General features: G+C 37.1%; 1 protein-coding gene across 4 annotated transcripts in view; it reads right to left on the reverse strand.

Moving 5' to 3' along the window:
* The window catches only part of ANKS1B (ankyrin repeat and sterile alpha motif domain containing 1B), a 448856-nt gene that overhangs the window by 320668 nt on the left and 105091 nt on the right, over window positions 1–23097 (reverse strand). For all 4 annotated transcript variants that reach the window (XM_074575799.1, XM_074575789.1, XM_074575760.1 and 1 more), the window contains exon 9: window positions 15729–15869. In XM_074575799.1, coding sequence (XP_074431900.1) covers window positions 15729–15869 — 141 coding nt within the window. The remainder of the gene's footprint in view (window positions 1–15728; window positions 15870–23097) is intronic.

The following is a 23097-nucleotide window of genomic DNA, read 5'->3' on the forward strand; positions in this document are numbered from 1 at the left end:
GGAAGACAACAGGTTTATAGAAAGAGTAGCTCTCTCGACTTACAGCGATCCCAATCGTACGTGACTAACAACTGACAGATTCATTTTGAGCATCATAAAAAAATTTTTTTAAAGCCTCCATTAAATCACTTTCCCTTAAGCCAATAAAAGAAATGTTTTCCACTTTGGGTTAATGTTTTTCAGTGTGCCTGAGAATAGGTGTGAAACATGCACAGAAAGAGTGAATGAGAATTTATAGTTCCGCCTTTGGGCCACAAGGCAGTGAACCATTCATGCTGCTTTTCCCCGGCTGAAAGACCCGTAGGCTTGGTCCAGCTCTTAAACAAGTTTTGTCTCCTACTCTACCAGAATTTACCAATTTTAGGTTTCCAATAGAAGCAGCGAACATGAAGTAAAAATAAACCCTCATAATATGAGGGCCAAAACCATAGAAAATGTTAGATATTGAGAAACCCTGAAGTGGAGTCAGTATTTACTAGACAGCAAATGCAGGAAAAAATGAACACACTACTCTGTGTTAAACAGATACGCTGAAATTTTCTCACTTTTTATAGTTTCATTCCTATCAATTACTGTGACAATAAATGAAAAATATAGGGGTTGCTATGGAGGGGAGAGAGAAATTGAATACACCTAAGTAGATCTAGAAGTAAACCACATCATTTAGCGTGAATAGTAATATTCACTATTAACATAAAGCAGTAAAGAACCCTAAAACTGCAAACTGACTTGATTGGAGAGCAGATAACATCACTAAAACGAGACATTTTCTTTTAAAAGAAAGCTTTACTTTTATTTACTACTTAACAGATAACATTAATCCATTATCTGTTATGAATAATCTGTGCATTTTTAGAAAATATTCTGTACCTGCCCATGCATCTTGTTCTGAAGTCATGTAAATACTTTCACAAATTTGCACAATAGAAACCAATTACTTGATGCCATACACAATGGATTTAATAGAAGCTACAAATAAACAATTGCTTTTTCAGGAAAGGGAATCTCCCATGTTTAAAAGTTTTCCATTTTGATACTGAAGAAATAAAAAACTAATTATGTTTTGTATAAAAGTTATTATTGCAACAGTGTATTCCAAGACTCTCTTAAAAGAAACCCCTCCTACACATGCTCCCATAATAAAACAGAAAGAACAAGAAAAATGTTTTTCCAAATATTAAAGTTATTGAAAGTCATATTATCAAAAATGAACAACTTTTTTGTGACTCAGAGTTTTATCTGGTACACAACTGAAGTGGAAATGAGATAGAAAATCAACAGAAGAAGAACATTTTGAAATTGGTCTTTAAAGGTCCCAGGATGCATGCAAAGTTTGAAAAAGTTAGTACTTTCTAATTAAATAGGACCAAATAACCTTTGTCTCCAGTACGCATGGTATTTCAGCAGTGTGAAAACTCTAACAGTAAGAGACAATCAGAGTCTCAGTATTTAAAAGAGAATCAGTATTTAAAAACTGTAAAATAAATTATTCCATTACAACAGGAGAAATATGCACAACAGTAGTAGAAAAATGTTAACGCAATTTTCTCCATATCTCCTACATTCTTAAAGAACCCATTAATTTCCTATTTTGAACCATAGTTCAGAACCATAGTTCTGAATGGGACCCTATGAACTCTGTTGTTTCCTGGCCAAAAATGTGCCAAAACTCAGTAACATTCACAACATGGATATTTAGCTCTATGGATGCAAAAAGTTCCATCATTCAGTGCTATCTCAGCTCTACTCAGCAATTTTATGAGGACTGACATGGCCATATTGAACTCAATTAGCTAAGGACATGTAAGGACAATACATCAGCATAGTTACCTAATTCACTACTTACCACTAAAGGAGAAACATTCGGCTAATAAACATGCTACTTCCTTATGGCTCTTTAAATAAGGAAACCCACTGTTTTATGTCAAAGCTCTACTGCTTTAATTGTTACTATAATGATTTCTACGGTACGATAATCTACTTATTTGTTACAAATATTCAGCCTTATTTATTGCATAATGGAAACTGAGAATGTGGAGATTACACAAAATGAAGTGAATAAGAGAACCAGTGTCACGTTTTCAATGAAATTTGAACTTAGAAAACTTTTTATAGGTTCGCGTCAAGATCCTAGTTTCAGAACAGCTGCAACAGAGTCATATGCCTATCTGGCCAGAATTCAGGAATCTTGCCCCAGATTTGCAGTCACACTAGCTGTGGCTGGAGCACCTCTCCTGTGAAGACAGGCTGAGAGAGTTGGTGGTGTTCAGCCCGGAGAAGAGAAGGCTCCAGGGAGACCTTACAGCAGCCTTCTAGTACCTAAAGGGGGCCTACAGGAGAGATAGGGAGGGACCCTTTATCAGGAAGCGTAGTGATAGGATGAGGGGTGAAGGTTTTAAACTGAAAGAGGGGAGATTTAGATTAGACAGTAGGAAGAAATTCTTTACTGTGAGGGTGGTGAGACACTGGAACAGGTTGCCCAGGGAAGTTGTGGATGCCCCATCCCTGGAAGTGTTCAAGGCCAGGCTGGATGGGGCTTTGAGCAGCCTGGTCTAGTGGGAGGTGTCCCTGCCCATGGCAGGGGGGTTGAACTAGATGATCTTTAGGGTCCCTTCCAACCCAAACCATTCGATGATTCTATGATTGTATGTAATACTTTCACTACAGATATTTTCTGTTAATGGTGTGTGACCTTCCTTCATACATAAACAAACTGCTATGTCAGTGTTTCGCACAAACAAGATGGTAAAAAGTACACAGAACTCTTTGGCTACTGATTCTAGAGCTCTAGGTTCTGATTCAAGTAATTTCTTATATTTCAATAAATGCGTAACTCAGCTTCAAAATAGCAATGTAAATGCTTAGTTAGCATACACTCAAGTAATTTGCAAACTCAAGATCCTTTCATAATTTCACGATAAGGGAACAGAGTTGATCAGAAAAAGAAATCTGCTACTCAGAAAGCCTGCATGTCATGTGGAACCACGTAAAGCTGGACCAACAGGAAACATCTGGCAGCGGATTTTTCTTTCTGGGTCGAAAATGAGATTCTAGCCACTAACAAGCCAAACTGTGTAGTTTCTGCAGTTCTTCTTTGGTCATACGGTCCTGATGAGAAATAACTGTCCTTAGGAGAAAGATGTTAAGATAGCTATCCTTAAGAGGCAGCTTAAAAATTGTTCTTGCACTTTACAATAGAACATTATTACATTCAAAAGAAATGAAAAAAAGATACACTCAACCTGTCCACTTTGGAAGTGGGCAGAAAGGATGAAGGAAAGCCTTCTGCTTTGTCAGCTGTGTACCCTCTGTAAGTGCCCTGGTGTTTAATTTGCACACAAATTCATCTCAGAAGCTAGGTATGTAGTCAAACACATCCCTCTACTGCATGTCTCATGCTGGCTGGCTTCCAGTGGTTTCCTGTTCAACATAAAAGAGCAATCAATTGAACATTTTCAGAGATGTCCACACTTTCTCATTGATATAGGGAGCACAAGCACCCAGATGGGTTTCTGAATGAACTTTCTGCTGTCAGTATTTATTCATCACAATGCAAAAACAATAACTCTATAAACCCAATCTGAATAAGGTAGAATTTAGGCACCTGTCCACATACAAATGGATTACAATAGTTTACTCAAAAAGCTTTATACGTATACAGAACTTAAGCATCCGCTAAATATAAAGGCTGATTAGGGAGGAAGCTAGTGGGTTGTAAGTACTTAGACAATTAGGCAGGCGAAAACACTGTGTGAGAGTTTTCAACTCAATTTTGCTAAATTCAAAATTAGCTAGAATTAAATGGGATTTAACATTGCCTAAAGATTTTATTTTCTCCTTTTTCTCAGTCTAAAATGATGTGAATCAAAACTTAGGATGCTATAAAATTATAGCACCTCCAAGAATAATAAAGTCAACTTGATACTGTGAATTTATTAATTTGCCTCAATGTCTTCACACTTTATCCTTTATGTTGAAAAACTCAGCAAAATGCCTGATGGACTGTTCTGATTACACAGAGACACATTTATAACATGTTTTTTAAAAAATCTATTTCCGTCTTTTTCTGAAGTAACAGAACTATTCCCTATATTATTAGTAGTATTACTGTTATTTCTACTTATTATAGTAAGATTTCATGGATCAGGACTGATTATTGCTTCTGGAAAGTGAATAAGGCGTTTGCATTTTAGAGTAATACAAATGATTAACACCATTCTAGGCAGAAAAACATAAACCACAATGTTCCTAATTTCCTAGCTGAATTGCCTTTCTGAGAGGCCTTAAAGTGAAAAGAATATATAGTCTTACATATTTCCCTTCAATATCTCAAATATGGACTCTCCTTAACTTCAGTTTCATTTTATTTGACTTCCAATTCATGAGTTAATCTTAATTATGAATTACTAATAGTGGAAAAAACATAACAATCAACTTCAGGTTTTAAGAAACTCAGCCTTAGACTGGATTTGGATTTTTGTGAACATTCCTGATAAAGTTTGTATGTATGGAAGCCCAAACGGGATTAAGTACATTAATGCTTATGCTTAAGTAGGCTTAAGTAATTTGTTAAATAAGGGTTTATCTCGTTTTCAGACTCAGTATAATGGGCACTGGTAATAAAAGTTTTCAGTGAAATACAACAGCCAGACATGACATTAAACCCAAGGCACGCAATTTCTTTTGCACAGCAAGAGAGGATTCACAGTTACAAAGTTGTTCTTTTTTAAACGCTCAGTTGTTGGGTCTTTTCTTCAGAAAGAAACCAGGTTCTATCAATTTTACAGACTTCTCCAGGGACTTACTCTATGAAGCCATGAATTTCCCTACTACTAAAAACTGAAGTAAAAAAAAAAAAAATTCCTCACAGTTTCCAATATTAGCTTGACAGTGGTTCTCAAATGCATTTGTACCCCCAGCAAGAAAAAAAAAAAACCACAAACCTAAAAGAGAAAAAAAGTTGCTAGGCTCAAAAAACATCCCAAAATGTCAAATACCAGCCTTTTGGCCATAAACTCTTTTCCTCGTGTTACTAACATACAAACAACAAATACAAAATATCTTATGATGGATTTTTTTCCCACAAAATATAATACTGAACAGTAAACCCAATTTGGTCAGACTAACCAGGAACTTCTACGTAAGTTTTCAAGTTTCAACATACTGCTTTAATATTTCTGTTATGAAGCAGCTAAGGTTCAAACGTGAAGTTTTTAATACAAAACTGAATTTCTTTCATGTACAAAACTATTTGCTATGCATTATTGCTATCAATTTGCTGTACACTTCAAATTGTTTGGTTTCTTTTCCATTTTCCCATCATTTGTCAGGCAGTACTGAAAGCAAAACATTCCCTGAAAGTGAGTCTTCTGGTTACCACTAAATTGCAAACCACAAAATAACAAAATGTAACATACTTATACTATTTAAGATCTTCCCAGTTGATCACTCTGCCATATTTCAGTTAGCAATGTGACAGTGTTCAACTTTAATTTCTACATAAATTTGAGTATCTTTAGTAGTAATTAAAGTCCATCTTGAAAACCAGTATGGTCGTCAATACTTCAGATTGTTTCTGACACATATCAACAATTCCAGTGTTGTTTGATGTCTCCTTTCTCTATCTCATCTCATTTAATTTTGCTGTTTCATGACACATCAACAGACAACACAGCGCAGCAGTGCCCAAATTTACACAGTGCTGGACAGGGATAGCCATACTTTCCCAAACAGTAATTTACAAATTGAAGAAAATGGAGTCAGTACAAACTTTTTAAAGAAATTAGCTCATCTGAGGTCACATATCTAGAATTATAGAATATAGACATTTATAATTATATGAAAGATCTCTGGAAGTCATCTCATCCAAACTTTCAGTCCAAGAAAAGCTATCTTAACCACTAGGTTACTCTGGGCCTTGTCCAGTCAATTCTGAAAATACCCAAAGATAAACAGATTACATCTCTGCTACATTACATACCTGTGTAGCGGTATCTAGATTGTACAACTAGTACAGTAAAAATGCATTTGCCACAAGACATCTGCAGTCATGGGCAACTGGAAATTTACATTGGAATGTAGATTTAGTTTTAAGGTACGTATATTAAGAAGGTACATACTATACACAAGAACAAAACGCTCAGCTTCATTCCTTAAAACACAAACAGAAAATGTAGCATAGCACTAAAATAAGCCACAATTTTTTTTCAATATACTTATTTCCCATCAGTGTTCAGCAGGGTATAATCATCACCTGCTGATTCTTTCTAAACGGAATACATATTGCACTTTTCAGTAGCTGCTTCAGTGTGTGGGTGGCGTGTTCCTGAAATTACCAATAAAATCTCAGCTTACTGCAGAAAAGACAACACTGCAAATCAAGAATTTACAGAAATATGTCAACCCCATTTAAGTAAACTCATCATTTAATCCACACAATTAAGAAGAAGAAAAAAAAATATTTTTCCACTGAAGATTAGAAATTATAGGAAAATACTATAGATAATATAGCAATCTTATGCTGGCTATTCATGTTCCAGGTATACTGTATGCCAAAGTTTTCCTGGCTAATGGTGGTCCCCCCTGTAAAATAATTGTGTATCTACCATCTCTATACCATAGAACCATAGATTCGTCTAGGTTGGAAGGGATCTTTAAGATCATCATCTATCAAATTAGTACATCACCAAAAAAGACAGCAGGCTTCCTCCCCTGTAACATATAAATTAGATAATGCCACAAGGCTTTCTAGTTCTAATTTTGGTGAACTTCAACGCCAAGTAATATTAGCCAAATCTGTTTCTTTACCAGACTAATTTGAAATGTACTTCCACTGAACGCACTGAGAGGTAAAGTTGTTAGCGAAGTGAAGAATGACACCATTTCTTGGGTCCAAGATGCTAAAATACTTTAGCCAATAGTGTGTAGTTAAAAATAGGCTCTTTGGTTTTCTGTGTTTTTATTAAAGAGCAAAGAAATAATACTCCCTCTGTCATACTCCCTCCTTTTCACCTCAGGAGTTCAAAAAATTACTTTAACACTCGCATTGAGCTTAAAATCTAAGAAAATTTTGAGAGGCGACTGAAAATAGAAAGAGTTCAAACTAGAAGAACATGTTAAAATGAAAATAAATGATGCCAAATAAATTTACCAGTATTAAAATTCTCCAGAAAGAGGCAACATAGAGTCATGTTGTCTCTCTCCAGGGAGTACCACGACAGAGATTTTTTTTAGGAATAGACTGAATCTCCATGTGAAAACTGAGTTAACTTCTTACTTAATTTCCTCATTTGTCTCTAATGGATCCAGAACTGTCTTTGCAAGTGTAAACATAATTGCAACATAATAGGTCATAACAATAACATAAAATGTCAGGCTTTCTATAGAATAATCATAACCTGCTCCTACAATACAAACATGATACAAATTCCTTCCCACTAAAAATTACTTCTTAAAATTATATAAAAAGAAGTACAGACAGACATGATGATCTTGTGTAAGTCATACATGAAATACATAACCCTATCAACTGATGCATCAAACTCAAAACTCTAAATATGCCTATCAATCACAGCCTGTGCTGATAAAGAAACAGTATTATATACAGCTTATCTTCTAAAAAATGTAGTCAGGAGTCCCTCCCTCTAAATAAAAGGCTTCTTTTTTTGGAAAATGCCCTTCCACAGGAGAACCTGTGACAAAGATGCTAGAGTTCCTACCTCTAGGAATCCTAGAGATGTATAAGCAGATCAGTCTTAAAAGTAAAGTGAAAGTCTGCTTCTTAAGAGATGAAAATCTGGCATTAAGCTAGAAGTGTAGCGCTTCTTTAAATATTTAAGTAAACTTTCCACATCTGTCTATATTTTTGTAAATAGCCATGCTTCCTGGCAACACGAAGATTTATACTTATGGCTTTTAAATCGAAGTTCACAGAATCATAGAATTGTTAGGGTTAGAAGGGACCTTAAACATCATCTAGTTCCAACCCCCCTGCCATGGACAGGGACACCTCCCACTAGATCAGGTTGCTCAGAGCCCCATCCAGCCTGGCCTTAAAAACTTCCAGGGATGGGGCTTCCACTACCTCTCTGGGCAACCTGTTCCAGTGTCTCACCACCCTCATGGTGGAGAACTGCTTCCTAACGTCCAGTCTGAATCGACCCACCTCTAGTTTTAATCCATCCCCTCTAGTCCTACTGTTACCTGACATCCTAAAAAGTCCCTCACCAGCTTTCTTGTAGGCCCCCTTAAGATACTGGTAGGCCACTATAAGGTCTCCTCGGAGCCTTCTTTTCTCCAGACTGAACAACCCCAACTCTCTCAGTCTGTCCTCATAGGAGAGGTGCTCCAGCCCTCTGATCATCCTCGTGGCCCTTCTCTGGACACTTCCAGCACGTCCATATCTTTCTTGTAGTAGGGGCTCAAGAACTGGACGCAGTACTCCAGGTGGGGTCTCACGAGAGTGGAGTAGAGGGGAAGAATCACCACGCTTCTCCTGATGCAGCCATGGGTACGATTGGCTTTCTGGGCTGCTAGTGCACACTGACGGCTCATGTTGAGCCTCTCATCCACCAGCACCCACAGGTCCTTTTCTTCAGGGCTGCTCTCAAGCCAGTCACTGCCCAGCCTATATCGGTGCTTGGGATTGCCCTGACGCAGATTAGAGGACCTTGCATTTAGTCTTGTTGAACTTCATGAGGTTGGCATAGGCCCACTTCCCTAGCCTGTCAAGGTCCCTCTGGATGGCATCTCTTCCCTCCAGCGTGTCAGCTGCCCCACACAGCTTGGTGTCGTTGGCAAACTTGCTGAGGGTGTACTCTATGCCACTGTCCATGTCGCTGATGAAGATGTTAAACAAGACCGGTCCCAGTATTGATCCTTGAGGGACTCCACTTGTCACTGGCCTCCACTTGGACATGGACCCATTGACAGCCACTCTTTGGGTGCAGCCATCAAGCCAGTTCTTTATCCACTGAATTGTCCATCCATCAAACCCATATTTTATCAGCTTGGAGACCAGGATGTCATGCGGGACAGTGTCAAAGGCTTTGCTCAGGTCCAGGTAAATGATGTCAGTTGCTCTCCCCTTGTCTGTTGATGTTGTGACCTTCTCATAGATGGCCACCAGGTTCGTCAGGCATGATTTGCCCTTGGTGAAGCGGTGTTGGTTGTACCCAATCACCTCTTCGTTATTCTTCTGCCTCAGCAGTGCCTCCAGGAGGATCTGCTCCATAAACTTACCAGGCATAGGGGTGAGACTGACTGGCCTATAGTTCTCTCGTTCATCCTTCTTTCTGTTTTTGAAAATGGGGATTATGTTTCCCCTTTTCCAGTCAGTGGGGACCTCACCAGACTGCCATGACTTGTGGAATATAATAGAGAGCAGTTTAGCATCCTCATCTGCCAGTTCCTGCAGTACCCATGGGTGTATCCCATCAGGTCCCATGGACTTGTTCACTTTCAGGTTCATCAGATGGTCATGAACCTGATCTTCACTTACAATGGGCAGTTCTTTCCAACCCCTGCCGTTATCTTCTGTGACTCTGGGAGTGTGGCTGGAGCCCTTGCCAGTGAAGACTGAGGAAAAGAAGTCATTGAGGACCTCGGCCGTCTCCATATCACTTGTCACCAGTTCTCCCATTTCCTTTCTGAGGGGGCCCACACCTTCCTTAGTCTTCTTCTTACCATTAATGTACCTATAGAAATTTTTGCTGTTTCCCTTGATCTCCTTGGCTAGATTTAATTCTGAGCTTTAGTTTTTCAATTTTTCCATAGCAGCTGCACTGTTCTCTTTACAGATACTACTTTCATTTTTTAATAGACAAATGTGGTCCTGGTTGGCTGTCATGTCAAACATAGGGAATAACTGTCAGGATTTGTAAGTTATGCATACAACACAATTCAAGAGACAGTGCAGACAATCTGGTCCAGCAGCTTCCTAAATGGGACACAGCTAAACCTATCTTATCTCACAAATACTTTATATCACAATTAGGAAAATATGCTGGCATGGCTGTCAAGATTAAGGTGTGCAGGCTGCTTGCTTTAAACTGATAATATTGCTACGATCACACAGGAGTCTTCACCACCCATCTCTCTGACATCGCAGACAGCCCTATATTTATCTCTGTACATCAGGCCCTCTTTGCTCCTTAGCAGAGACATATTCAAAGCACACTATCCATTAAAAAGAAAACGGAATGAAAACTACAGAGTTTCATACATTTAGAGTATGCTGCTTCATTCCAAAGAAAATGTGAGTATGTATGTGGGTACTGATAGACTTTGTAAAATAAATATATTAGGAGCTGAATAGTAAATTAACCTACAATGCAGAACAGAAGATTAAGACCGAGAAACAATTCTATTACTGGTACACAAGTGTGCTCTACACTTACTTAACATATTCCTTATCCCTTCAGTTCCTACCCTCCTTTCTACCCTTTTTTAAAATGGGTGCAATATTTCCCTTTTTCCAGTCACCAGGGATTTCACCTGACTGCCGTGAATTCTCAAATATCGTGGAAAGTGGCTTGGCAACTACATCTGCCAATTCCCTCACGACTCTGCGATGCATCTCATCAGGTCCCATAGACCTCTGTATGTTCAGGTTACTTGGGTGGTCATAAACCTGATCTTCTTTTACACTGGGAAGAATTTTGCTCCCCTAGTCCCTGTCTTGCAGTCCATCCACTTGAGAGGTGTGGGAAGAAAGATCATCTATACACATAAAAGAAAACGCAGGCTCTGCTTGTGCTAGGGCAATTTGGGACCAGCATTTTTTATCTCACCATGTCTCAAAGTTCTCCTAATGACTTTGTCTCAATGTTGTTTGCATTAAAACAAGGTAGGTCAAAATGTCCTTGAACCTTTGTGAACTATCTAGGTAGAAATACACTATGCAGATAGAAGCACCCTGCCTTCTCTGGGAATTTGTGATCTTCATGTCCCTAGAAAATGCATGCCACCCCTACTGGATGAGGCTTCTTCCAGGATGCAGTGGAAACAGGCAGCTATGTTTTGAGAGTTGATTTGTTTTTATTTTTAATCTAGGCTGGTAGAAGTGGCTGTCTTGCACAAAATGGTACAGAAATTAGAGCACTCACAGGAGAAATGATCAGGTTTCAGGTTTTTTCTGTTTTAGAGATCCACATTCACAGCCCCTACCTATTACTAGATAGGCTTTTTTATCAGGCTTTTCTGATATGGGGGTACTTTCAAACCTTTTACTATACTGAAAAATGTTTGATACAAGTTAAAATTTGACCAGATGAAAAAGCAGCATCCAAAAGTGACCATAACTCTGTAGTCTTCAGCTTATGGCACTTCACGTAAATTGTCACAAACATATACAAACAAAGAGCAGCAACCAGAACTCAAACTCCTTTTACCAAAAATATAAAGGGGGGAATCCTTATTCAACCTAAATTTGCTGTTCTTGTCTCTGTGAGGATAGAAACTTAACTCCGTTCACTGACTAACCAAAGGCAATGTGGAATAACAATGTGCCTGAACAAAACAAGAGATCAATGACAACAGGCTGGCATAGAGAAGATATGCATCGGAAAGGAGCAGACTGGGATGAGAAGCTTGTGGAAATTCAGACTGGGAAGAAAAATCAGTTGAAGATTGGATTACAGAGCAGTCAGTCTCCCACTACAACCATGGGAGTGACACAGGTTGAAAAATAGGACTGTGGCACATGTACTCAATAACTGAATGTCTGTCTGCTAGCGAGGCTGTAGCCGTGTATCTACAGCTATATTGTAGCTATCATTACAATTTGCAAACTGCAGACAATGCGGTGGTACAGTCTTACAATCTGCCTGTGGCTACCTTGCTTGTAGTCAAGGTCAGCCCCAGTGCTGAAACCCCTGTTCCTATATCTTCACTGCTATCATTATCTGTGCTGTGGTTCCTTCAAGAAGAGCATAAACAAAGCTGTAGTGTCAACCCAATTACCTGAAGAAATCTGTCCTGGCAGCCTGCACTTCTTTGGGAATCCTCATAGCTGTAACTACCCATATACATGTGAAGCTGATTATGCTATTTCTACCTCTAAACCTTCCCATTCTACATTTAGCTGAATTATCAGTCTCTTGACGATTTCCTCATTTAAGATGGTCAATAATAATAATAATGACACTACAATGCCTCCAGCTTTTTTTTACCTTAGCAGGCATTGCTCAAAAATATTTTTTAAGGATCATATCTCAGTTTTCTTTCCAGTACTTACCTACAGCATAGCGAGATGCCACCAGTTATATCTTACACTTTGTCAAATAATTCCTATTTTTGCGGCTACTCTGAGAGAAAACTATATACGAAATATCATATTCTTTTATTCCAGCTTTCGTACAGGAAGAAGTTCATTAGTATCATGTTTTTATGATAGCCAGAAATGCAACCATTAAAGGTAGTTCCTGTAGGAAGATTTTCCAAGAACAAGATCCATGGAAGAGGGTCTAGTACTATCATACCATTTATAAAAGCTTTGTCTCAGTTTAACAGACATGTCATTGCAGACTAAACTGTTTCTAATGGAGCTTGCAATGCCAGAATTTGAGACTGCTGTAGAAGCATTGTGCTGATATTTAAGATTACTAAAAATTCTGGAATATATAGAAGATAGTTATTCAGTTATACAGGTGGAAAAAAGGCTTTTCTTTTGTACTGACTGGGAACCAAAAAAAATATAGAATCTGGAATTTCCTAAGAAAGGTTTTTTCAGATATAAAATACTCATTTGTGGAAGTCAACATTTTTCACAAAAATGTGTATCAGTTTTACAAAGGGTTGAATTGCTGTCCAAAAAGAAAGATTGATTTCAGAAAAAAAGCAATAGCTCCACATTAACCATAAACCATAACCTACAAATGGAATTCACTCTCTGCGAAAATAAGAAGAGGTATTTAAATTTCAGTCTTCCAAAATCCAGGTGTGTATCCTTGCTCTCTGGCTTTTTTTTTTATTTTGGGAATGGATGAAGCTGCTTGTTAGCTCCATTCTGATGTAGAATTGGGCACTTTCTAAAATCCTGAAATTTCTACATGACACAAAAAGATTTTCCATCAAGCTCTTCTAGGACTTCACCAATTGTGAAGACTTTAACTGTGAGACTGTAAAAGAGAGTTACTTATTCTGAGAATACCTATATTATTGCTATGTTAGGTTTTAAATGATATCTGCAGAACAATTTACCCAGAACTTTCTGTAACAGCCCTTTCTCAAATGACACTTCCCAGCACAGTACAGACAGAAATGCCACACAGCATGTCAGAAGTATCTCCACCCAAGCCTTTTTCCATAACTGCAATAAAGAAATCACGTTTGTCAAAGAGATAACTGCTCTTTTCTTTGTCATGCTGAAAACTGTTAGCCCATTAGGTCACAGATGGACTTTGTCATAATCTCACCTAAAATTCACTTTCATTTTACCTTTGTACCTCTGACTGTGTATATAAACCAAGAATCAGTCTTTATGTTTGTTCTCCTTTGATGTGTAAACACAGTATATTTATATAACTGTAAAATCTATATTTAACTAGATATGAACTGTAAAAATGAACTTGTCATTTGTGTTCAAGAGTAATTGATAGACCCTTTTCCCTATTTTGGGATCTTCATTAGAGTACGGATTTTAACACACGTCAAATACCCTTATCTCATTGCTTCTTCATGATAAAGTCTGAATTTTCTGATATGTTAGTGGACTGACATGAGTATCAGCAACACATTTTTGTAGTTTTACCTAAAACATGCTGTTGTACGTTATATCTATCATAATTTTTTAGACCAATTCAAGATATTGGTCTTACTCTAAAAATTGAAATAAATAATTTATGTTCTCAGTCCCCTAGTACAAGATGTTCTCTGTTGCATTCTGAAGTAAATGTGAAAGATCCAAGAGATTAGCTAACAGCTTGAAAGATTGCACGCAGTGATGGCCACGCTTTATACACTGAATTCACTGGTTTGTAATATGGAGATTTTTCACTACTTAACTCCTTTCCTTTCTTCCATAAAAAAAAAACCAACAATAAACCAAAACTACCTCTGTCTTCAGTTTTTATGGAGACCAACAATCTAGATGATTCATTGCATGAATGAACATAAAATAAATATACTCTTTTTTGTACCCATAATTAAAAAAAAATTTATTAGTTCTCAGAGCAAGAAAGATGAGGTATTATAAGGTCGAGATTAAAATATAAGTACAATGAATAAAACTAATTCAGAAGTCACTATCTTAAAACTTACATCATTCTTGGAATGGATCTCTCTTTATAAAAAGGTAAGAGATATCAACCAACAAAGCTAACTATTCTATTTTTCAAATGCATTCCTCAATTTGATAACACACTTTACACGTACCTTATATTAAAAAGAAACAAAGAAAACAGAAATGTTTTTTAAAATTAGAAAATCTCTCTATGATGGCATATATGTTCATCATAGGGAAGTTTAATAATAATTAACCCATAGGTGTTGCATATTTAGATCAGAAAAGTTCCATCGAAGAAATATTTTTTGAAAAAAAATTCTTAAAAATGTGTAATTAGTAACTACGGAACTCCTATTGGAAATCAGGATAATTCCGACAGCTCTGCACCTTGCCAAGTGTCTAAAATGATAGATAGTACGAAGGAGAAAACAGCTACTGAAAGGGGAAGGAATATAAAAGCTCCTTATAAAAAGATAGAGCCGTGCTCATTGTTATTCAAGCACATTAGTTGCCGTATCCTGTTTCCATTGACTGCAGTGGAAGCTTTAGCATTGACTTCAAACAGGTGCAAGTCCCATGAGACTAAATGGAATAAAACGTACAGTCACGGCATGAAAGCAACAGTGTATAAAGTGTGGTGAGACAGGATACGTAATTCCAATCTGGTACACAAGAATCTGACAAAGCTATTTAAATGCAGTGCCAAGTAAGGATGCAACTGAAAAGACAGACATTTCTAAACAGAAATTTGGCAGGCCTACATTCAATGCTACAAGAAAAGTACAGGAAAAATGTTACAGAAATGAGAGTGCTAAACTATAGTCGGGGGAAACTGGAGACCCAGAAGCAGCAATAAGCATCATCCTGTTCTGTAGCAATACAATACCACTTGTTCAGGACACAGCTGTTGGCATGCCTTGGTGGATACTGCGGACTGGTCTGCTCTGAGAATTGCTGGGACTTAGACCCAAGTATATTTCCATTTTTATTTATTCTCCTCTGTATTATCATGAGCATTTGAAAATGTTTGGGGACTTTTTTTTTTTTAAACTTACATAATCTTCAAAGAGAAGTCTTAGGCTATATTCTTACATGAGTTGAGTTATGCATGATGTCCTCAATTAATTCTATAAAGAAAGTAGCTGAAATGTCATTACATTAATTAGACTCTGGTCAAAAATAGAGTACTTATCGCAAAGGAAACTATATGACTTCAAAATTTCTTTCCAGACTGAATATGAAGAGAAAGCTACGCAACATAAAAACTTTCTAAAATAGGGGTAATAAATATCAAACAGTCTCAATATTAAACTCATCTGGATGAGCATTACAGCAGGATGACCGAACCTTGACATTTAATTTTAAAACCGGACTTTGAGGTTCAAATGAAGACTGAAGGTAACAATTATGAAGGGAATAAGGCAAAACTAGAAATTACTGTAAGAGGTAAGACAGAGAAACTCTTCTATAGTTAATGTTTTATGATGAAAAGGTAAACACATACCTGTGCAAGCATGGGAAATCCCAGGTTCCTGCATCCATTACAAGGTGTCAATGCCTCCCATAAACCTGAAGGACCACAAGTATTTTCACCTGCATCATCATCTTCTTCCTCTCTCGGTGATAGGCATGTTGAAGAAGGCCTCTGTACATAAAGAAACAGTACTTTCAAATTAAACACAGTGATATATTGTAAAAAAAAAAACATTTTACTTGAGGAAAAATAAAACTTAAAAGATTCCCATTTATAAATTCCAAAAGATAAACTGCTATTTTAAATAAAATGTAACTACTCAATTGTCAATCTCCTGTATGAAAATCACACTTTCTAAGGAAGGTGCACATTGACCTATCTGCCATTATACTTTAAATATGATTTAACACAATATCCTACATTAAAAATATGTATTTATTTTCTTCATTATCAAGTAATTGGCAATTTCTACTTCATTTTACTTTAAAATTTGCTTTAATATCATTAAGATAACCCAAAAAAAAACCCAAACTAACATTTATATATATATAAAAAAATACTATCCCTAAAAAGGAAATAATATAAGCTAAGGGGATCTTGCTTCAATGGTCATCTGTTGTGTTCAGAAAAGAAAAGTACAGCTGTATTATATTTGCCTGATCAGTTCCAAGGTTTTTGCAGAAAAAAGATAAATTCAATCAATATGAGATTTCGATTTTTATTTTTTATTACCAACAATAAATGTGCTAGCTCACCTTGTAGGCAAAACCAATTTATTAAAAATGACCTGTCTTATTTTGTTTCATCCACCAGAAGGGAAGAAAGGTATGGGAAAAAGTCATTCAGTTGTGAGCATTAAGGCTTCTGTAGTGGTCTCAGTGATAAGGGAAAAATGCTGATTTTTGCTTAAACCACAATCCTATTTTTTTGTGGCAGCCAGAAACAGGAAGAGTAGACAGTCCCAATTTATTGATGTTATTTTGCTACACAGGATAGTCCATCCCAACTGAATGAACTGCAGCGGTAACTTTTATTGATTTCAGAAGAAGGAAGAGGGAAGTTAAGCCTGTAATGAATGATTTTCAAAATTTCATGTTAAAAAACATTATGACAACAAAACCCTGATACATTTTACTCACATCTTAATTCTTTTTATTTAAATTGGAATACGTAATAGCTTTTCTAGCCTGCTTGACATTTGTTTGTGCAGCCTACCGGATATTCAGATACTAAATGCTGTCTTTAGGAAAGCTTGTTTATCTTAAACAATCTTTCAGAAATGGCTGGACTTTTGCCTGACCAAGGTAATGCTGTTTGAGAAATGGCTGACCACATCTATTAACCTGGTGGTAACATTAGCTCTAAAGCACTGCTATGAGGCCCATATAAAAATAATGAAAAAAACCAAACCACTTAACAGCAGATTATTTCAGTCAATAGAATAAAGAAATGTGTGGAGTCTGCTGTAAGAAAGGGAATGCAGAGGTGAAGGAAAATTAGGGGGGCAAAAGAAGTGAAGAAACAGCAGCAGTTCTGAAGATGAACACAAGCTGATGGAAACCGTAAGAGAAGCAAAGGCACTGCACAGACAGGAACTAACTCAACTTCTGTAACATCTGAGGAACATTTAACCTTTGACTCTTGTGCTAACTTCTGATACACAGATGTGAAGATGTGGTTGGTATACCATTAATTTAAGTACAAAAAAATATTTCTAAATTCTATTTCAGCTCACTCACCAAAGATGAGAAACACGATATGCCCATCGCTACTAGTCAGATTCCCCTCAGTTAGAAAATGGTTGTTCCCTTATTGCAGACTTCATGAATCTATCCCTATCTTCTGAAGTTATATGGATTTATTTACTTTTTACTTTTAAAGTCAATTTCTAAAACATTCTTAGCATGATATTTCATGAGGTTATTTTGACAGTCAAGTGGTACCACGGAATGTGTTGCCATAGCAACCAATATTCCTACAGAGATTATTAAAAGGATTGAGTTAACTCTGCAGAGTGTGGGTCGTGAAGGACTATTATTGCTATGCATTTGCATAGACAAAGGAAGCAGACTACAGGTCTTTCCCTTCTATTTATGATGTCGTCTTCCATGGTGGTTGCCCCACATTTATATTTTAAATCTCAGAATTGTTGCACCGAAGAATAAAGTGCTTCTTGCCCCCTGGAGCAAAAAGCAAAGAACTGCAGCAGTGCTAGGTACAGGAAAGCAGGTTAACACACATTAGCTGTGACCTTACAAGCCAAAGTAAGTGAATGAAGACAAAAGTCACCCAAAAAAGTATAGTCAACTCACTCTCTAAAGATAAAAAAAAAAATACACACACATAATATCAGAGAAAATTTTTTAACACAACTAAAGGAAGATAAATAATGAAATTCAATACATCATAGCAAAAAGACTATTGAACAATAGAAAAATACGCAAGCAGAATGAAAGAGAGTTGTAGTATTTCCATTAGTTTTATTTTATATAAATAGCCTAAGATAGAGGGTGGATCACACAAATTTTAATTAATGTTGTCAATATGAATGAGAAGAAGTGGGGGATATTATATAGGCAGATCTCCTAATCATTCAAAAAAGGACCAGTTGATGTCAGAGTGCATTAGACACACTGTTGGAATAAATTGACTAGTACTCTGACGCAACTAGACAATCCAGGTGTGAATTACGTGATACATGCTAATTTAAAGACTACTGCAGAGTAAGGTTGGCTCTTTTTATACTTAGTGACTGACTTCTGTCTTCTTGCCCAGATTTCTGCTACTGATAAAGCACTAAAATGGAAGCATTAGGAGAAACGTATGCGAACAGTCAAGAAACAGTTATCGCTATCACCTTTCTCTCCCATCCCTGCTGCCTGAAGCCCAGTTCTTCCCAGACAACAGGTGTAAAGGGGTAAGTGGGAGTTGCTGCAGGGATAGAGCTGCAGTAAAGAGAGGCGAAGGAGTTAATAGTTGCATGAGAGAAAGGGGAGTCAGAAGTGCCCCAAATGGGGTAGACTGGGTTTGCATACCCTGGGGAGAGGGATGAACTTGGTGGAGACAGGTGAGATACAGAAAGATCTGCAATCAATCCACAGACCTCAGACTGTCACACACTCCCATAAAACTCCTGACCACCCACTTTCCTGCTCTTCTCTCCCAGACTTTGTTCCTTTCCCAGAACTCCCTCATTTTTCTGTTCTGTTGGATAATTTAATTTTTCCTCCTCAGAGATCCTTTGGACACGAAAATCTAATTCTGTGTGTGCTGCTGGGAAGCCTTGAAATAGCCCTGTGGGAAGAGTTTTAGTGAAACCAAAGTTATTTATGCCCCATTCTCAGGAAAAAAAAAAAAAAAAAATAAAGAGAGAGGAAGAGATTTCTGTCACCTAAAGAAAAACAGACACAACTGAGAACCTTTTATTCATGACTGTTTTGACTCCAAAAAGAAAAAGTAAATGTAGTTAGAAAATGGCACCTAGCTCACAGTTGCTTAATTAATTGAATTTGACATTATGAAATGGTGAAGTCGACATAAACTGTAATATTAAGCTTCCAAAAGGCCAGCTCTGCCTAAGCTTGAAGAAGCATAAGCATCATCATCTATCCTCAAACAAAACAGACAGAAAACCTTTAAAGATATTAGATACAACACATAAAAATGAAAAGTTAGTAGGGAAGCCACAAGACATTGATACAGAATAAAAGATTTAATAAAATTTCTGGTTTTTACTGGAACACTGAATTAAGTATTAAAAATTGTTTATAGCAGTAAGAGACTAACAATATAATTTCTCCGTACATAAAAAAGAGATAATAATAATACAGCAGTAAGGGAGTGGTAAGATCTAGGATAAGGACATTGGACCACTACAATTAATGGTAAGTTTTCCTTGGACTCTACTGGGCATGACACATCTCTTCTATTTTTCATATCTGATGAGCATTTAGATTATGCCTTTGAAAATTTAGGTATGGAAGTCTTCCTCTTCATTTCTCCATCTACACAAAAGGCAAAATGTGCCCAGTATGATATGTTAGACTGAAGGATACTTTATTCTGTAAATAAGCTATTTGTTCTCCCAGTATATGTACATATGTCAGACTGGCTATCACAGTAACTTGACATCTCTCTCGTGATCTAAGAGAACAAGCCAATATTTAGCAACAGACAGAACGATGAGCCTAGACCAAAAAAAAAAAAAAAAAAAAAAAAAAAAAAAAATCAGAGAAAGTCTGTTCCACTCCTAAAAGTCAACAGGAAAAGAAAAAGAGATCACCTTTACTCTTAACTATTTCTTAAAGCTACCAAGTTCACAGCTCAAGAAGCTTTAAGCCATGTATAAAACATACATAAAGTTTGGGCTTTCCTTTGTACAGACGTTAACGATTTCCTGACTACCATATGACCTCATTATCTAGTCAAGTTCTCTCTATGAATACAGTAAGTCATATAAAACCTCTTATTTCCTTTTATTCCCTCTTTCTCTCAGTTTTTAATGAAAACTGCTCTGCTTTCTGCCTTGACATTTGTAAGCAGCCATTGTTAGCAAAATGTGATTTAATTCCCTCATTTCAGGATACAAAGGAGACTTTCCTGTAGTAGTCCAGTGAAATCTAAACCCAAACATAAAAATCTTTCTTTACTTCTTGTACCTATTTTTGTATAACTATAATCCGTTTGCAGAAGTATTGCAAACACCCTTTCAGACAGTATCCACTAGAGCAAGATAGCACCAAAACTGTAAAAGGTACAAAATAATAGGACCTTTACCATTTCCTATTGCATCATAGTTCTGGACACCGATGTTAACTATTCATTTATCTTGCAGTATACCACGTATTAAGAAAATAAGCTTTTTGAAATGGAGCAGCAAACATGAAATCCAGAAGGCAATATCCTTATTATGGAATGTAGAAAGCAACCAGACATTTGATAAGCTAAATGCTACTGCTCAGTCTGGAACAATGAAGTCAGCAGGAGGTTTCTTCTGAAGAAATAGTTTGTCAGACATAGAACCATGCAAATATTTCATATGATCCGAACCACTGGATTAGAGTCACACTTCTGCCTCTCCTTTGCCTGGCCAAAAGGATATGTAATTATGTTGTGAAATAGAAGCGAAAAAAATATAGTTCTATATGCTAATAACTCTAATTTTATGTTATACTAAGAACTAATAAAGATGGAAACTGTTCCTGAATATCCTGTATAAATTAGGCTGAGCAGGTTGTTTGCTGCTGCTTTCCCCAGCAGCTGTGGCAGCCAAGCCAGTGACAGCGGAGCTGGGATAGTGTTCCTGTGCTCTCAGTGCTCCCCCTGCTGCTGCCCAGGCTGCTCCCAGGGGAAAATGCCTGATGGATGCAGAAGAGAAAAAAAGCAGCATTTGGGCTTGAAATGTAAAACCATCAGTTACTATTTTCCCACAGCAGGATCCCTCCATCCCAAATGTACCCTTCTGGGATTCAGAAAGGATCCTGACAAGGAGGAGCCTCATTTACAGGACAGAAGGTATGTCTTACAGACAAAACATTTTGGTGGCCTGAGCACACCTTTCCCGCATCTCCCAAGATGGCCTTCTCCCTCCTTGGTGTTTTTCCATTTCCTACCCTCATTATCTTGTCCTTCACCTTACATTGCACATCTGCAGCTATTCTTTCAAAAATATGTTCCCAGTTTACATTTCTTTCATCATTTCATTCACTATGAGTCTGGTTAGAGTTTGACTGCACTTCCCGTACTCAGAAAGGGAATACCAGGAGAACAAGGTTGGTCTTGCATGTAATGCAGCTGAATGCCGGAGAAGTGCACTCTGTATCTGCCTCTGCCATAATCCCTGTGGGATGCTGTGAACATGATTTGAACTTCCTCTGAGAAGGTCACTAAGTTTGTGTTCCATATTTCCTGGCTATATTGAAATTGTGAAGGCAAGTTTGCAAAAGTGCTGGGCTACATCAGGAATCAGCATGAGATATTCTGTGCCTTTTTTCAGTGGTACATGAGACTAAGCGCTGTGAAAATCCAAGCCCTACCAGTCCCAGACAGGAAGAATCCTGATCTCTACACCACTGCACATCAGCCAAGCTGCACGTGATAGCATTTTCTCACTGGGGCTCTGCAAAAAAGCCCGAACGACTTGTCTGAAGCAGTCACAAACTTTGAACTCAAGAACAGTAATGGCTGAACCTGGGAAGAAATTCCTGTAACTTGAAGTCAGCAGAGTCACAGTAACTTACTACATGTAACAGTAACACGTATTAACTTTAGGCAAACAGATTAATTCATACAAATGATGAAAAGTACATGAATGTGTAGTTACTGCCCCGCAGTGGGCAAGTGCTATTGACACCTATCATGATGCGCACCCCAGAAATTAATCATTCTGTCTTCAGAGCAGGATCTGACAGTACGCAGGAAATACACCCTGGAACTAGTTGGCAAGTACAATGCACACTGAATAAGGTCAAAATTAGAAGTCAAATGGGATTATAAAATGAATGAGTACCTCTGAATGAGTACTCAAAGCATTTCAATTTTTTTTCATTCATCCTTGCATGCAACATAAATAATGACGATTAAGACAACTCTGAATCTTTGCACTACTCTCATAAAGGGATGCATACATACATGATATGACAAAAGTTTTAGGATTTAAAAACCTAGGAAGCTATTAATCAGAAAATACCAGGTATAAATTAAAAAATATACCTTTTCTTCCATTGATAAAGCGATTAATATTTTTGAAGACTTAAGATAGCTTTTCTTTTGTTAAAAAAATAACCATAAAAGAAAAAAGTGGCCCAGCAACAGACTGTCAGTTATTAATAAAAAGGTTGATCTTGGCTAATTGATTTTTCACTAAACATAAAAGCTTTTGAACTGAGTGTGGTAATCTCCATACGAAGAGTATTTCATCTCTATATAAAAACCACTACTAGGACGCTCATGTTTAGTGATCTGATATTTTGTGTGTATATCTTAAATGCAAAGCAAAAGACACTTCAATGTATTTCAGTAAGAATCTTCACTTTCCTCTAATTCCTGTTTAATTTTGCCATATTGGTGAAGATTTCCAAATGACAGAAAACTCAAGAATTCAATAAATCAAAAAATTGCAGAGAATGGAACACTAAGTGCTTTTAGTAATTATAATTTAACCATAATTAGAAGGTATTTTTTAAGAAAGATGTAATAGATGGAGCCTATAGAATTTTCATTTTTAAGTATCTTGGGAAGCATACACTGCATTTGTTTTTCAGTGTGAAATAAACAGGATGAAGTATTAGCTGCTTAAAGCTGCAATATGCAGTGTCCTGATTCAAAAAAAGCACTTAAAACATCATTCTTTTAAACTAGTTTGAACTGTTTGAAAGGTAAGCATTTAATATGGGCTATT

Source organism: Larus michahellis, chromosome 1 (genome assembly GCF_964199755.1).
Source record: "Larus michahellis chromosome 1, bLarMic1.1, whole genome shotgun sequence".
Lineage (NCBI taxonomy): Eukaryota > Metazoa > Chordata > Aves > Charadriiformes > Laridae > Larus > Larus michahellis.